Here is a 16,346-nt window from a genome sequence, read left to right on the forward strand (position 1 = left end):
TAGGGTAGTAGTTGTTGCTTGGAAAACAGGAATTTGGTTTTCACTTTATGCATTGGTTCACATTTAAAATATATCTATTATCATCTAATTGAACTACTGACAAACCAGAACAATAGCTCCATGATTTCTGTGGAATTGTTTTATAATTTTATCCAGTCAACACCTTTCAAGACAGTGGGTGATGGACTTGGTCGTAGCAGGAATGCTACACAGGCCAGTTAAACTAATTTTTTCTTTCTCTACTTTAATATATTTTACTTGCCATGTAGAGGGTCTCTTCCAACTGCTTTCTACAGGTTTAAGTCACACGAAACCTTCAGTGAAAACGGATTTCCTAGAGGCAGGGTCAGCTGCTGAGGATCTTAGATGGTTACAGGATCGTGGAGTCATGGTTTTATTTCCAGTAGGCTCTCAAAAACAAAAAATCCACTGCATTCATAAGAAGATCATAAACATTGTGACAGTTTATTATTCCTGAATTCCAGCTGAAGGAACAGAAGAACGTTTTCTGCCCAGCAGAAAGACAAACAGCAGTAGTGCACAAATACAGAAGTTACCTGAGATGCTTACCAGAAAACCTAGAAGAAATTAAGAGTTTTCAGCTGGATTTGTGACCTAGGGATACTTCCAATGCTCATCTACTGGCTGAATACAACGGGAGAAGAGAAAGAACAAGATCCAGCAAGCACACAGTAGTTTGCATCTTCCACTCCCCTTGGGAACACTCCCATTTGTCTCTGATTTATGGCCTTTTTTGTGAATTGCTACAGGGAAAGATCTTCACTGTAACACTTGCATGGTTGAGCAATTGAGACGACAGAGCAGCTGCTGGGGTTTGCCAGCTGGAATCCAAGGGAATGTCTGCCTTGCAGAATGAAGGAAGTGGAGCCCAATTCCACTTGGCAGAGCAAAGCACTTGCTTTTACTCACACAGGTCAACAACTGCCTGAGCTTAAACTCCTTGCCAGGACAGTGACCCAGCCAACTAACACAGAACAAAGACTGGCTCCTTGCTTTACTTTCAGCGAACATCGCGTGTCCATGTGAAGTTTCCAGCTGCCTTGGCTTTAAGTTCACCCCATCAAAGAGATGAGTGAACCTTCAGAACAGCAGAATAACAGTTTTTACCAGTCCCACCACTCTTCCATCATCCCTGGCAGGAATCCTGCCTTGCTGACCTTTGTCAGAGTGCAATAGGATTAGCTGCAGAACTCACTCTCGTTCAGTAGTTGTCATGGAATCATAGAATAATTCTGATTGGAAGAGTAGACTTCCAGGGGTTTAGGTCAACAGCTTCCTCTGACTGCAGTGAAGAAGATGTGGCAGGAAAAAGGCTGCAGTTCCATCCTCTGGCAGAAGATTGAGGAAATCCCTGAGTTCCAGCTCCATTGCAACAACTGATAAAGTTTCTGCTCAGAGCAGGGGACGAAAAACTTGGTTAGGTATTTTAGGTTCGGAACAAAGAAATGAAAAAACACTAACACTGTAGTTACTAATTTAAGTAATTAAATTATCTTAATATTGCAACTGGAATGAAATTTGAGACACACCCATTTAGGAACAAATATAACATTAGGAAATCCCACGAGGAAACTGAAATGATGTCTTATATTAAAACCACACCTCTACCTTGTCTCACCAGGTCTACACGCGGCATTAATGCTTATGAAGAAATCTCTACTCAATTTTCTCTGTAAAAGGGGATGTTCTGCAAGTGGTTTCTCTGCCCAAGCTGTTTAACATTATGTTCTTAAGCAAGAACAGCACAGCTACCACATAAAACCATATTTCACAGGCAAAACCGACAGTAGTAAAACTGTGAACTTTATATATATTATACAGGTTGCTGTGCTCTAGCATCATGTGCTTTATTCAATCTTCTTATTCTGTCAAAACAAGCACACTGACCCCTCAGCTACCCCCCACGTTAGTGACTTTCTACAGACACAGAACAACAGGACTGCATCAACTATCAGGGTCAGTTCCTCCACTTCTAGCAGTGATGCTGTAGTTTTTCAGTCTTTAACCTAACCATCAATACACACTTAAACACCTATGGGGTTCCCAAATGCAGCAGGAGCCTGCTGGCTGTTATTGCTTAGAATAAAACAGTCCCTGAGCCTAGGAAAAAACCCACATTATTATGTGTTACTTCTATTCACTAATTCTTTTAATGTTGTCTCTTCTTGACTTGTATAGAAACAACACAATTCCCAGTTTGTTTCCAATACCAAATGAGTGTCATGGTGCTTATATGAGGTGACACCCTGTACACAGCAAAATCCATGCTAGCGAGCAGAACCCTTGCTGAGCTATTTTACCTGGGACCGGAGAAAAAGGTTATTTTCCAAATTATCACTGCAGTAGTCCTTAGCCTGAACAGAATTTAGTGTGTTAGATGAGGTACAAAGGCTTCTGGAACAGAGTTAAAATCAATCGATTTACCTTTCAGTGATGAAATAAGAACAGGGCAGCCGCTTCCCGTAAGCCGGATTCTCTTGCAAAGCTCAGGAAGCAGCTTGTTCCACCACACAGCCTAAGCCACAAAAAAACCAAACGTGTATGTTAACAAGGACTGCAACGAAGAGGATGAAAGCCCAGCCTCAAACCCACCAAGCCAAGCTCAGCTGGGTACAAAGAACTCCATTAGTTTATCTAATGCCTTGAAAAACAGGGGTTGGACGCGTTGTACTTTACAATTTTTACACTTGAATGTTTTTACACAGTGCCCCCTCGTGCGTCGAGAGAGAAAAGAACACATTTAAGTGTGAATTGAATGTGTATTTGGAGGACCATGTTCTCCTCTCAGCTAGCTTAGCACTAAAATGTCACATATTGTAAAAAAAACTCTGTCAAGGAACGTGGAGTCACACTGTCAAAGAACTCTGAACACTGACCAGTGACAAATTAGCTAGTTTTCCATTTACAGGGGAAAAAGAACACACAGCTCTCCCTTTCCTGATGCACTCTGCCCCCTGAAAAAGACTTTGAATATAAGAAGTTGCAGAAGAAACTAAGGGGAAAAAAAAAGTACTCCGTTAAAGATTTGTGGGGACTGAGTTATGGAATTTCAATGCCAAGCAGGAGGTTCAAAACAAGCGAAGTAATTTACTTTGTCTTCAAGCTGGCTATTTGAGCCATCCAGAGTCCATCTGTACACAAGGGCATTTTAGTTAGAATAAACTCCCAAAAATATGAATAATTTTAAGGGAATTCTCTGGGGCGAGTCCAGAGAAGAGCAACAAAGCTGGTGAGAGGGATGGAGACCAGGCCTTATGAGGAATGGCTGAGAGAGCTGGGGGTGTTTAGCCTGGAGAAGAGGAGGCTGAGGGGAGACCTCATTGCTCTCTCCAACTCCCTGAAAGGAGGTTGTGGAGAGGAGGGAGCTGGGCTCTTCTCCCAAGGGACAGGGGACAGGACGAGAGGGAATGGCCTCAAGCTCCACCAGGGGAGGGTCAGGCTGAACATTAGGAAAAAAATTTTCATGGAAAGGGTGATTGGTCCCTGGCAGAGGCTGCCCAGGGAGGGGGTTGAGTCCCCTTCCCTGGAGGGGTTTAAGGGACGGGTGGACGAGGTGCTGAGGGACATGGGTTAGTGATTCATGGGAATGGTTGGACTCGATGATCTAGTGGGTCTCTTTCACCCTGGGATTCTATGATTCTATGAAGGGAAGTAGCTCACCCGACTGTCTCCTCTCAGCTCGTGCTGAGCATATAACACAGCCACATCCGGACACCTCTGGAGAAGCTGGTCAAGGGCCTCCTCGTGCTTGCCCTGACGGGTATTGCAGAGAACGCGGACGGTGAGGCCGACAGCGCCAGCCTCTGCCAGAGGCTCCAAGACAGGCAGAGCTGAAGCAATATCCACTGACTGACCGCATAAAAGAGACTGGAGACAAGAAGAAAAAGGCTTGTTTGGATTTAAGACAAACTTTGCAAAAAAAATGCCAGCCATTAATTAGAACGGAAGCCCTTACTTATCAGAATAATAATAATAATTTCAGAATAATTCTGAAATAATATTTCCTTTAATAAAAAGGTTGAGTCCCCTTCCCTGGAGGGGTTTAAGGGACGGGTGGACGAGGTGCTGAGGGACATGGGTTAGTGATTGATGGGAATGGTTGGACTCGATGATCCGGTGGGTCTCTTCCAACCTGGTGATTCTATGATTCTATGAAATGTTACTGGAAACTGAGATAGCAAGTTTAGAGTGGACTGCAAAATATCATTGTAATCAACATATCCATGATATTTTTCTCCTTCCATCCTTTCAATGGGCCTTTTAAATCAGATTGGACAGCCTGGGGGAGAAGGAGGAGGGAAGTCCACTAGACAAAGCTGTTCATACATACATAAACATTTGGAGAATGGATCTAAGCTGTCAAAAGAAAGATTTAAGGGTTTCATACCTGCAGTTTTGAGATATCTTCATGGTAACCTCCATCAGACGGAGAGCCCGCTGACATTATGGATGATACCCATGGGAAAATCAACCCATAATGATTACAGGAGTTTATCTAGACAACAAAGAATCACATTGCAATAAAATAAATATTTCTGTTAGTCACAGTTCCATGTGAAACCCTCTACATTTGAAGGAAATTTTACTCTTGGCGAGCATAATTTAGAGTCAAAATTCCTGTTGGAATTATGTTTCCAAGTGTCCCCAGAGAGCAGAATCCCCCAGAACCTGCGATGCCTGTTCGGTAATCACACGCTAACAATTTTCTTTCAGTCTTGCTTCTTTTAGGAGATAAATTGCCCAGTGTTAAACCACTAGGGATAGTATTTGGATAGATTTTGGAGGGACTATGCAGTCATAAAAACTCCCTCCGAGCAGCACACTTACCAGATCCTCAGTTGTTTTCAATGGTTTTGTCTCAGGAAGCTGCTTCTTCAATATTCTCCAAACGTACTGAGCAGTAACCCTCAACAGAAGCTCCTCAAGTATTTCTTCCTGAGAGCACACTACAAGAAGAGCTTCCCAGAAATCCACCAAGAGCTGAGGAGTAGCGTTTTCACTGGTACTACACAACATCTAAGAGCAAAACCAGTAAAACAAAGTCAGCAAGTGAGCACAGACCACAGTAATTAACAGTAGAAGCTGTAAGAAAGAGGAGGAAAAGGTTTCCACTTCTACAACAATCAGAATTTTGGATCCTTTTCTGTCTTGATGTGCTTCTAACAGTTTCACAGCAACAGCCAACACGCCTACAGTAAAGAATATATGGATTTAATCCAAACAAAGTTAATCATTCTAGAGAAAAAAGGTTTTCAGTTTCCCAACCTAAGCAGAGAAAACTTCAGTGACACCAGAATAACTATCCTATTTATCTTTCTTCTCATAAACTGCAGAGCCCTGTTCTTCTTTCAGAAATTTATACAGAACGTCTGAACATTTTAAAGCTTCATATAGAAGTCTGATTCTTTGCAAGTACCTTTCAGTCTGCGAGATTTATTCAAAATGAGCTTATGGAAGTGATTTCTCCAAGTTCTGTTAAATTTCAGGAGCCTTAGGAAGCCAAATTACTAGGAAGCCAGTGAACGGTCTCTGAGATCAGGGTATTCTCCATTCAAATGACAAGGTCAAAACAAAGAACTTAAAGGAATTAACCAGTATTTCTTTCCAGAAGGTCCAGCTCTTGACTCTGTAGTCACCTATCATGACTGGAACATATTCAACCCTCATTTCCCTCTCTCTGGAGCAATGCTGAAGTGCAAATAAAGAGCAACCAAGCCTGCTTTGCCTTACCTGTAACAATATCACTATGAGAAAAACAAGAAACTCACTGATCATAGGCTGACCTTGAAAAAGAGATCTGCTTCTTCCAGTTCAATTTTACTGTTCTCATGTAACGCCACGACGGCAGCCACCAGTAAACCAGGCTGCGTCTCCTTCAGATGAACCGCAAATTCAGTTGGAAGAACAATCCCATCTTTATGCTGCATCAAGAGTTTTGGTTGCCCAATGAAGCCACAAGCCAGTATTGTCTACAAACAGTCAGACAGAAATCAGGAAAAGAGTTAAATCCACATGATCCAACACAGCAAACATGGCATTTCCTCAGGCAGTGAATACAGACAGATGAATGTCCCTGACCACGGCAGGGCGGTTGGAACTAGATGATCTTTAAGGTCCCTTCCAACCCAAACTATTCTATGATTCTATGAAATGAGGGAAAGTCAAGGGGAAGAAGAGAATCTTTTCTACAATTTACAGAACAGCTCTCCAGAGATCAAGCTCCAAACCATGTGCCACAGCAGCGGCTCTGGAGCAACAGGCCATTTGCCTGAATACCAAAAGCATCACGTTGTTGAAATCTGGAGTTGCTGCGCACACAAGAAATACACATTTTGCTATGAAATCCAAGCCATCCAATAGACACGCTGTTTTGAAAAATCACTGGCTGAAACGTCAATAGACGACTTTGCTAAAGGATGATTTTCATTTCTAAAAACAGCCCTGAAGCAATGATCAAACCAGAACCCTTCCAGTGAAGAACTTCTTCCTGATGGCCAATCTAAACCTGCCCTGGCACAACTTGAGGTCGTTTCCTCTCATTCTACCTCCTGCCACTTGGGAGAAGAGCCCAGCACCCACCTCACCACAACCTCCTTTCTGGGAGCTGCAGGGAGCGATGAGATCCCCCCTCAGCCTCCTCTTCTCCAGGCTAAACAACCTCAGCTGCCATAAAAAAGATAGGAAATCGTACAAACCAACTTTGATGTGTGTGCACTGCGGACATTCTGCTTCTAGAGCAATTAGATGAGGGCTGTCTGCATACAGATGGTGTTTTCATGGGCACAGAGAGTATAAATTACAGGTAGAGGGGCACAACTGAAGGAAAAGGAGTGACTGAAAGTTTCTTTTACTGCAAAACACAACCAAAAGCCAAACCTACCGACTGGGGCTTTGCAAAGCATGAATAGCTCACACCGTCAGCAAACTTTACCTCCTTATAGGAGTCCATCTCGTGTTCATACATCGCCCGGTCTCCTATTTTCAGGGCCATAAAGGCCTTAGTAAGCGTCAGCACCACTGAGGGCAGAGTCCTTTCGACTTTCTGAAGATACTTCACAGCTGTCAAAGGACACACGTTCCTCATGCAGGGGCTGCAGAGGATGTGAGGCAGCTGCACAGGGTCAGCAAGGTAGAATATTTGGAGAACTTGATTTGCCAGCTCCTATTAAAAGAAAAGCCATTTGACAGCTCAGATTTTTCCAGATATAGAGCTTCCTACAGCAGGTGAAAATATTACAGGTTTGGGGGTTTGGTTCTTAATAAAAATAGATAAATACAACTTAGCTATCAAACCACAGCACCTCTCTCCTCCCTGCAGATAAAAGTGAAAGATCTCTAACCAGCAGTGATTCCACCCATACTCTGGGTGCCAGGACAACATCCACCACCGCTGTGAATTGGTGAATTTATCAACCTGTACAGTTTGGCAGTGTGCAAAGAAGCAGTTTGGTTACAGAAACTGGAAATTAAAGATATTTGAGGCAGAACTTTAGTAAACCAGGAGTGTCTCTGCGTGTAAGTGGAACCAGATCGTTAACAACATGCATACTCATAGCCAAACCCATCATATGTTGCTTGAAAGCAGCCCAGGGCATCACAGGTGCCACCTGCTACTTTGTCAACAAAACTGGGACAATAAAAACCATGCAATAAAGAACAAGAGTAAGACTAAATAAGCAGCTCAGCATTTTCAAAGGGGATTTAACTAAAATTCGATAATCAGTTCTTAAAATCAGAACTAAATCAATAGATTAAGGAAAAAACCCTTGTTTCTACCTTAGTTAATTCTTCATTTGAGTCTTCATTAAGAGTGTGAGTTAAGTAAAATATAAGTCCTCTCTCATACGTCTGTATTTCATCCCCTTCTGAAACGAGCCTCTTTAAAACTTCGGTCATAGATAAACCTGACATTCTGTAGTAGGGCAAAGCCAGGTGGTAATCCTTTGTGTCAAACCTGGATGCGACAGACAGGAAGGGAAAAAAGAACAAAACCACTAAGGGCAACCCTTTTGCCATCACTGCTTGTAGGAAATAAATAAGACATCAAACAAAGCTGCAGGCACACGAGTAGGATCTGCAATTTCAACCTTCTGCGTTTAATGACAAACTGGATCCTGAAGAGATGACTGGATTCTGCTGTTTTCATAGAATGTAAAGAGTTATATTATAGATGCAATAGTAACATAAAGCAGCAAAGAATGATGGGGTTTCATTTTGAGGTTACATAACTGGAAATAAAAGCTCACCTGTATCACTGACATCTAAAACTTACCTGCTGTAGCAGTCTCCTAGGACGGCACAACTCTCTCTGAATGCTGCTTGCAGCTCTTCTTTCTCCTCTGATGTAAGGACGCTGGGGTCCATCAGAGCTGCTCTGACCAGTAAATGCGCCTCACTGAGAAGATGGATGCAACTCTCCGTTCTTACGTTCTCATAAGTTCTGCTGTAATCCACCTAGGACAGACAGGGGATAGACTTAGGCTGTTGGCAAAAATTCAGAATACACAGGAACGATTCCAACGATGGCAGCAGCCACTTGAAAAAGGATTAGGGGCTGTTCAGGAAAAACACACTACATGGTATTCAGCAACAAAATGCATCAGATTCATTAACAACGTTCATTTTTAGTCACCAAACAACAAAAGCAGGTGCCGAGCGATACCATTTCTCTGTAGAGCTGAATGGTTGACACAGTGTTTATAATGTAGAGATTCCAACCGGGCTCTGACTCAGAATCTGTTCTGGATTTGATGCCATCTGCCTTTCTGGAACTAGAGAGAAGAAAAAGAGACGTGTTGTCAGTGCCTGAATAAACACTACGTGGCCAAAACCACCCTATTCCCTTGATAATTTAAATGCAAATCAGGACTGTACACAGAGCTGTAAATACCATCTCCCCAAAAGACAAAACCTTACAGCATCCTTCGCGTAGGTTTTCTTCTTTCAGTAATATCTTCTGTGTCCGCCTTAGTCAAAAGAATAATATTGTTTTGGAAATGACAGAGGGCTCTTGGTCCTATGAAAAGCTGCATTCTTAACGTGCAGACATCCAGTCCCACAGGCGGACAAGCCTAAAAAGGAAAGGAATCATTCTTTTATTTCAGTTAGTATGTATTTTGAGTCTTTCAATTAAAAAAAATATGAAAAAATGTAACCTTTCTCCAACATCTGATACTAAAAACATTGACTGGCTTCCCTAACTCTGAGCACTTCTTACAAAAACTGGTTTTTCAAGGACACCTGAGAGACAGCAACATCACCAGCCAGAATAAGGGAAAACATTCAGATTTATATAGGAAAACACGGTATCTAGTTTAAAATGTAAGTGATTTTATAGCTTTGGATGGTTTTGAAAACATTCTACTTACAGGCTAGTATTTTAAATGGCAATAACAAATTGTTTCATTGAGACATTTGTAGACCATTAAAATAAAATATGTCATAGATTGGAGTAAAATATTCATTTTGGATGTTATTTTATTGGTCCAGCTAAGAGAAAATAGCAGGATTTCAGAAGGAAACACAAGGAAACTAAGCATCATACTATCCCACTCATTCTTTTAGCAAGATAACGAGAGATGCACCTTCACAGTCGTATCAATGTATGGATCCTCATCACGAGCTGCTGCTGCACTGCACCGTACTGTGAAACACTGCAGGCTCTCGCTACAGGGGAAGAAGAAACCACGACAACGAAAGAAAAGAATAAAGACTTGTCAAAAATCAAGTAGCCAAGACTACAGGGCATCAGGGCTTTTTCCCTTGGAGAAATGCGCCTTGAAGCCTAAACAGGCCCAAAGTGGAGGCCATGAAGGACACAGCAGAGGGGAAAAAGGGGGAAAGAAACCCCAAAACAGCAGCACAGAGAAACGTAATTAACGCTGGGAGCAAAATCATAAATGTATACCTTGTGATGACATGCAGGAACTGCGGAGTGAGAACCGCCTGCTCCGACTTCTCTGAATATTGGTAAGTCGAAATCAGTTCTACTGACTTCCCAATGGAGTAGAGATACCCCACGTGGGGTAAAGAGAAAAAGCAGAAGAGACTCAGCAGCTCTCTCTTGTTCTCAGCTTCCTCGTCAGCCTTTGCAGAACTTCCTAGATATAACAATAAGAAAGGCATTTTCTGTACCTCATCACTCAGAGCTCGGCAATTTCTTTGCAACCCTGGGGCCCCAAAAGATCCAACCAACCTGCCCAGGAGGCAGACAGGTTTGTTAGCAGCTAGTGAAGAGAGAAAGAATCATATAAAGATCCGTGTACAGGTCAGAACAGTGCACAGGTCACAAATTTGTATGTCCTGCTCTCTCACATGGAGGCACGTTCAGACCCTACAGCCCTCTTGAGAAAGGCTGTAGCTCAAAAGAGAGCAGGACAGAGCTGGAGTTACATGGCCAGGAGCTTGTTCTCTTAAACAGCTGCAGCTCCAAGGAGGCTTTGCTACTCAGCAGACAGATACCACCACAACCTGGTCGAGCAGTCAGTAAAGCTGATTGATATCACACAGCTTCACATTCTTCCATTGCCCTGTCGGGGCTCAAAATGTGTATTAGTGACCCCTAACATCTCCAATTCATCCCTTGCAGTTTTAATTAAAGCCTGGCAGAAAGGTAACCCCTATCTTAATCATTATCAAGGTGATAATCACTTCTCCGACTAATTGCCACTGTTGAATAATCATAGAATCATAGAATGACCAGGTTGGAAGAGACCCACCGGATCATCGAGTCCAACCATTCCCATCAAATAATAATGAGAGGCAGCCCAGTGTCTTATAACACTGAGGATAATTTTATTAATGCAATGTAAAGAGTGACTATTTGGGGACGTAAAATGAATCAGAAGAGAACTGAGAAAAGCTGATTTACTCCTCTTTTGGTGTGGTGAACTGATATTTTAGTTCAAGGTTTATGCAGACTTGGAGCAACTTCCAAGACTTCTTTGTTAACAGCAGCTCAGTTTAGATCATTAACAAAGGAGGAAAGACTTATTTAAAAACAAATCCTACAGAAACAGCGTACAGAACAAGATATACAAAGGAGCTCCTTCCTTCCCCAAGTCACCTGTGCCACAGGCCATAATGCATCCATCCCCATCTATCCATCCATCCCCATCTATCTCCATCCATCCCTCCATCTCCATCCATCCCCCCATCTCCATCCATCCCCCCATCTCCATCCATCCCCCCATCTCCATCCATCCCCCCATATCCATCCACCCCTCCATCTCCATCCACCCCTCCATCTCCATCCATCTCCATCCATCCCCACCTACCTGTCTGGTACAGAGGAAGCAACTGAAGCGAGTGCAACTTTGTCTCTTCACAAAACCCAAAAGGCGACTGGTCGGGTGTAAAACGTCTGCAGAAAAGAAATCCCAAAACCCAACAACACGGGCCCTCAATGAGGTTGAGAGAGGGGATCGTCCCACTGGATTCAGCGTTGGGGCAGCCTCACACCTAGAGTGTTGTGGGTGGGTTTGGGCACCTCTATTTAAGGATGGGAAGGTCCTTGAATGCCAGAGGAGGGCAACAAAGCTGGGGAAGGCTGGAAGGCACATCCTGTGAGGAGCGGTGAGGGCTGTGGGTTGGTCTCATTTGGAGAGAAGGAAGCTGAGGGGCAATCTCATTGCTCTCTGCAGCTTTTTGAGAAGGGGATGTGGAGAGGGAAGTGCTGAACTGCTCTCCCTGGGATCCAGGGACAGGGCCCATGAGGATGGTTCCAAGCTGTGTCCATCAGGAGAGGTTCAGACTTGGCATCAGGTAGCATTTCTTTACTGAAAGGATGGTCAGACCCTGGAATGAGCTGCATAGAGAGGGGTTGATGCCCTGTGCCTGCCAGGGTCTAAGAGGCATTTGGACAATGCCCTTAATACCAAACTTTAGCGTTGTGTCAGCCCTGAAGTGCTCAGGCAGCTGGACCAGATGATCATTGATGGTCCTTTTCAACTGAAATAGTCTAATCTATTAAAAAATGGGCTCTCTCTAGTATCATATTATTTCCTCTGCGCAAAGAAACAAATGCTTATAAAACCCCCAGAATTCAAATTCCAAGGTTTTTCTTTCATCAAGACATAAGCCACACCTCATTTGGGTTTCTCATACTAAATTAAGCAGTAAAGGGGAAAATGAATCTGTAATACCTGAAAAGCAGATACCGGACTTGGAAGTGCTTTGTGTCTTCCGTAGGTAACTCCGTGGATTCCAGGGTGACGGGGATCTCGCAGAACTTGCTTTCTTCCCCAAGCAGCTCCACCGGTTTCTGACATATGATGAACTCATCTAACTCAGGCTGCAAATTATGTGTCGAAGGGCCTTCATCTTTCACACCTTAACAATGAAAACGCTACAGTAACTGTTCAAACCACTCCATTCAGCAGTCACGATATGACAAAATATCAAATACTCCAATTGCAGCTACATCGGCTTCCTCAAACCACAGAATTTAGAAAACAGCTATGCTAGAAGGTGAGAACAATCCTTCACTTAGCTCTCAACGCTCTGAATACCTAAGAGTCGAGAGCAAGTGAACTGTTTGTTACACAGCAAGCCCAAGGCAACCTGTGCTGCAAACAGCTGCCCATCAAAATACATTATTATTTGGTTGGAGAGGCTTTAAAAAGGAGAAGACAGCTCTAAGAGAAAGTTGTGTTACCTTACTTGCATGGTTTAGAGATTGGTGGGAATGGTTGGACTCGATGATCCGGTGGGTCTCTTCCAACCTGGTGATTCTATGATTCTAAACTCACTTAAGTTGTTGAAAGCAAATCCAAAGACCACTCGGAGTGTAATCTGAACTCTTTTAGTAATAAAAACAACTAGGGGCAGGATGCCATTATCCCAGTTAAGATCCAGCTTCACTCAATGAAGAACATTCCAGTTTGTATCTTCCCCATCTGACAAGTTCTATTTACCTTTCCATTTCTTCTAGGTATGGTGTCCACTTCTAAAAGATCGCCCTTTTCTGGTTTAAGTTTTCTCCATTAGAAACGGAGGATTTTCCTTAAGTTTGTTGGTGTCCACCTAATATTTTTGGCGAGGTGGGGCTTGGTTACATAGGGATTGATTTCTTGCAATACAGGGGAAAGGAATCCACTGAGTAAAGTTACTCCTGGATCTCAAGGACCCTAAGGCCAGTCCCCAGACAAGACAAAGGACTAAAAAAGGAGAATTTGCCAAGACTGTGTTTATGCAGGTTCTGTTTTTCTGAACACAGTGCTCTGAGCGGTCACTGCTTTGATTTGGCCCATGGTGGCACCTCAAACCAGGTACCTAGTTCTCAGTCTGTAGAGGCCGCACTATCAAAGCGCCTGCAGAACGATTTCAGCGTTACCTCCAAACGCAGGTGGTACAACTTTTTGTGTACTAGAATGACAGGCTGAAAGAGTTGGGGTTGTTCAGCCTGGAGAAGAGACCTTACAGCTCCAGGGAGACCTTAGAGCAGCTTCCAGTACATGAAGGGGCTCCAGGAAAGCTGAGGAGAGACTTTTTCCAAGAGTCTGGAGTGATAGGATGAGGGGCAATGGCTTTAAATTGGAAGGGGGAAGATTTAGATGAGATATTAGGAAGAAAATCTTCATTATGAGGGTGATGAGGTCCTGGAACAAGTTGCCCAGAGCAGGGGCAGCTGCCCCATCCTTGGAGGGGTTCCAGGCCAGGTTGGATGGGGCTTGGAGCCCCTGATCCAGTGGGAGGTGTCCCTGCCCATGGCAGGGGGCTGGAACTGAATAGGCTTTAAGATCCCTTCCAACTTAAACCATTCTATGATTCTACGATTATCCAGCTGAGATGAGCTGGAAATTCTTGCTGAAGGTCAGTGACTTTGAGAAGTACAGCAATCAGTGAGCAGATAATTAGAAATTCAAGTATCTAATCTCTGGACTTACCTCCACCTCCAGGCTTTTCCAGCGCGCTGACTCGATGTGTGCCGCGCTCTGTCCCATCTGCACTTTCCTGGTCCACTTCCAGCTTCAGGATCAGAACATCCAGCTCTGTTGCTACGGCGATATGTCCGGCACAAAACGCCACTTCAGCAGGAACGAGGTTATCGATGTGTAAAATTAAGGAGCGTTCGAAGTCTAACACAGTCAAATTCTCGTTTATGACCCGGTATTTCAAGGAGAACAGGACCAGCTTATTCTTGCAGCCCACGAGAAGATCTCCGGTTACAGGACAGCAGGAAATGCACAGTGGAGGATCCGAGAGCGGCATCTCCACGATGGACATCTGATCTTTCAGGGCTTCGCTGTAGGACTCTTCCACCTTGTGACCAACCATCCGCACGCAGACACGAGTGCTCCCCGCGGACATGCATCTCCAGTTGACGTACGCCCTCAGGAAAGTGGCTTTGCCTTTTTCTTCAATGGTCACCAGATAGTCTCCTGCAAAGCAAGCAGCAGCGCCGACCGCTCAATAAAGAACAGAGGATGCAGGGTTTGAGCTCTTCGCCCGCTGCAGTTGATTACAAAGAGCAGCCCTGTGAGCCGAGCACAACCACAAAGCCACGGATAAAATCATACAATCATTAGGTTGAAAAAGACCTTAGAGATCGTCAACTTCAACCGTAGATTGGATGAAAAGAATAGATTTATTCCCATTACCCAATAACGCAGAGCAGCTCCAAAACAGCACCCGGGGAAAGGGAACGCAACCTGGAACGCAGGCACCGCAGAGCTCAGGCCTTGCTAGAAAGCGTGAGAGCAAACTGCTGCTCTTTCCCCTCTTTATCAGAGGAGAGCAGAGATTTTTGATCTCTCGCACCAGATCTGGAATCTCAACATGTTATCAGGGCTGTGTGATCTAAACCTCGATCCTCAGCTCACGCATAAAGCTCCAAAATCAGTTTTCATGCATTTTTCTCCAATGAAACCCAAAGTGCAGATTTCTCTGCGGGCCAGAACATGCTTCGCACACTATTAAAACCTGGACTTGACACAGCCAGGTCCAGGTTGACTCGGGTGTGGATCCATGGAGCAAGTGGTGACCGCGGATGAGGAGTTTCCCCCCAGAACTCCCAGCAATGAGCAAACGCTTTGCTCTCTGCAGACCCAGCAGAGCCACAGCCCTTCGGAGAACTTGGGCTCCTGGATCCAGATGGGACCCGGGGCAGGAGGAGGGATGCGAATGGGGCAGCGGAGACGGTGGGAAGAGCAGTGAGGGGATGCGCAGACCCCAGCCCGGCCAAAACCCAGACCCTTTCCCCCTGCTCCGCCACAACCTGAACCCTCTCCCCCCCAGCCTAGACCCTTGCCCCACCACAGCCCAGACCTTCTCCCCCAACCCACTGCAGCCCAGACTCTCTCCCCCCAGCCTGGTCCTGTTCTCTCTCTCCTGCAGCCTGGACCCACCCCACCAGAGCCGGGACCCTCTCCCCATGTCCCACCAGAGCCTGGACCCTCTTTCCCATCCTGGACCCTCTTTCCCCATCCCAGACTGCCCCTACCCTCACCCCAGACCTCCTTACCCCATCCCCGACCTCCAGCCCCACCCCAGATACCTTTATCCCCATCCTGGACCCTCTTTCCCCATCCTCAAGCCCCTCACCTCCATCCCGGACCTCCTTTACCTGCACCCTGGACCCCTTTACCCCCATCCCGGACCCCCCTTACTCCTACCCTGGACCTCCAGCCACATCCCAGACGCACCTTACTCCATCCCAGACCCCCTTACCCCATCCTGGACCCCTTTAGCCCCATCCTGGACCCCTTTACTCCCATCCTGGACCTCTTTAGTCCCATCCCGGACCCTTTTACCCAGTCCCAGACCCCTTTACCCCCATCCTGGACTCCTTTACTCCCATCCCAGACCCCTTTACCCCAGCCCGGACCCCCTTACCCCCACCCCGGACCCCCTCATCCCCACACTGGACCCTCACCCCCTATCCCGGACCCCCTCACCCCCATCCTGGATCCTCTTTCCCCATCCCAGACCCCCTTACCCCATCCTGGACCCCTTTACCCGCACCCTGGACCCCTTTATCCCCCAGCGGGGACCTCCAGCCCCATCCTGGACACCCCTTACTCCACGCCGGCCCCCTTTCCCCGCCGTTCCCCGTACCGGCCCTGCTGTGCTCCATGCTCCGCACGGGTCCCAGGGTGGCGAAGGCGCCGAGGGGCTCGGGGCCGTCGGGGCGCAGGGCGAAGGCGTCCAGCCCGCACCCCCCCGCGGCGCTGGCCACCAGCAGGTCCCCGCGGGCGCAGCAGAAGCGCGAGGGCTCCCGGCGGCACGGGACCACCCGCTGCCCCCCGAACGGGTGCAGGTTGTAGAGCTGCACCATGCCGGGGCCGAGCTGGAGGGGCAGCCGGAGCCGCCTCGGAGGAACGAGC

At 45.8% G+C, this 16,346-nt stretch overlaps 1 protein-coding gene across 1 annotated transcript; it reads right to left on the reverse strand.

Annotated features, from left to right (window-relative positions):
• Positions 1 to 227: 227 nt before the first annotated feature.
• On the reverse strand, positions 228 to 16,304 carry HPS3 (HPS3 biogenesis of lysosomal organelles complex 2 subunit 1). Its single transcript, XM_069865207.1, has 17 exons — positions 16,078 to 16,304; positions 13,908 to 14,402; positions 12,165 to 12,351; positions 11,298 to 11,383; positions 9,929 to 10,121; positions 9,606 to 9,687; positions 8,938 to 9,092; positions 8,684 to 8,792; positions 8,294 to 8,475; positions 7,798 to 7,975; positions 6,953 to 7,183; positions 5,805 to 5,990; positions 4,849 to 5,037; positions 4,409 to 4,516; positions 3,682 to 3,888; positions 2,446 to 2,536; positions 228 to 1,409 (listed from the first exon to the last, which is right to left on the reverse strand). The coding sequence occupies exons 1-17, from the start codon at positions 16,295 to 16,297 to the stop codon at positions 1,282 to 1,284; spliced, it is 3,027 nt and encodes a 1,008-aa protein (XP_069721308.1). The 5' UTR covers positions 16,298 to 16,304; the 3' UTR covers positions 228 to 1,281.
• Between the last annotated feature and the right edge of the window lie 42 nt (positions 16,305 to 16,346).

This window comes from Phaenicophaeus curvirostris, chromosome 10 (assembly GCF_032191515.1).
Source record: "Phaenicophaeus curvirostris isolate KB17595 chromosome 10, BPBGC_Pcur_1.0, whole genome shotgun sequence".
Lineage (NCBI taxonomy): Eukaryota > Metazoa > Chordata > Aves > Cuculiformes > Cuculidae > Phaenicophaeus > Phaenicophaeus curvirostris.

Bases quoted from the DNA above. Each gene is read 5' to 3' on its own strand.
- HPS3 (XM_069865207.1), bottom strand. From the start codon at position 16,297: ATGGTGCAGCTCTACAACCTGCACCCGTTCGGGGGGCAGCGGGTGGTC. The intron at 10,122-11,297 runs GTAGGTGGGGAT...TGTTATATCTAG, and splicing joins GCTTCCTCTGTACCAGACAG to GAAGTTCTGCAAAGGCTGAC. The intron at 8,793-8,937 runs GTAAGGTTTTGT...TCTTCTCTCTAG, and splicing joins AAACCTACGCGAAGGATGCT to TTCCAGAAAGGCAGATGGCA.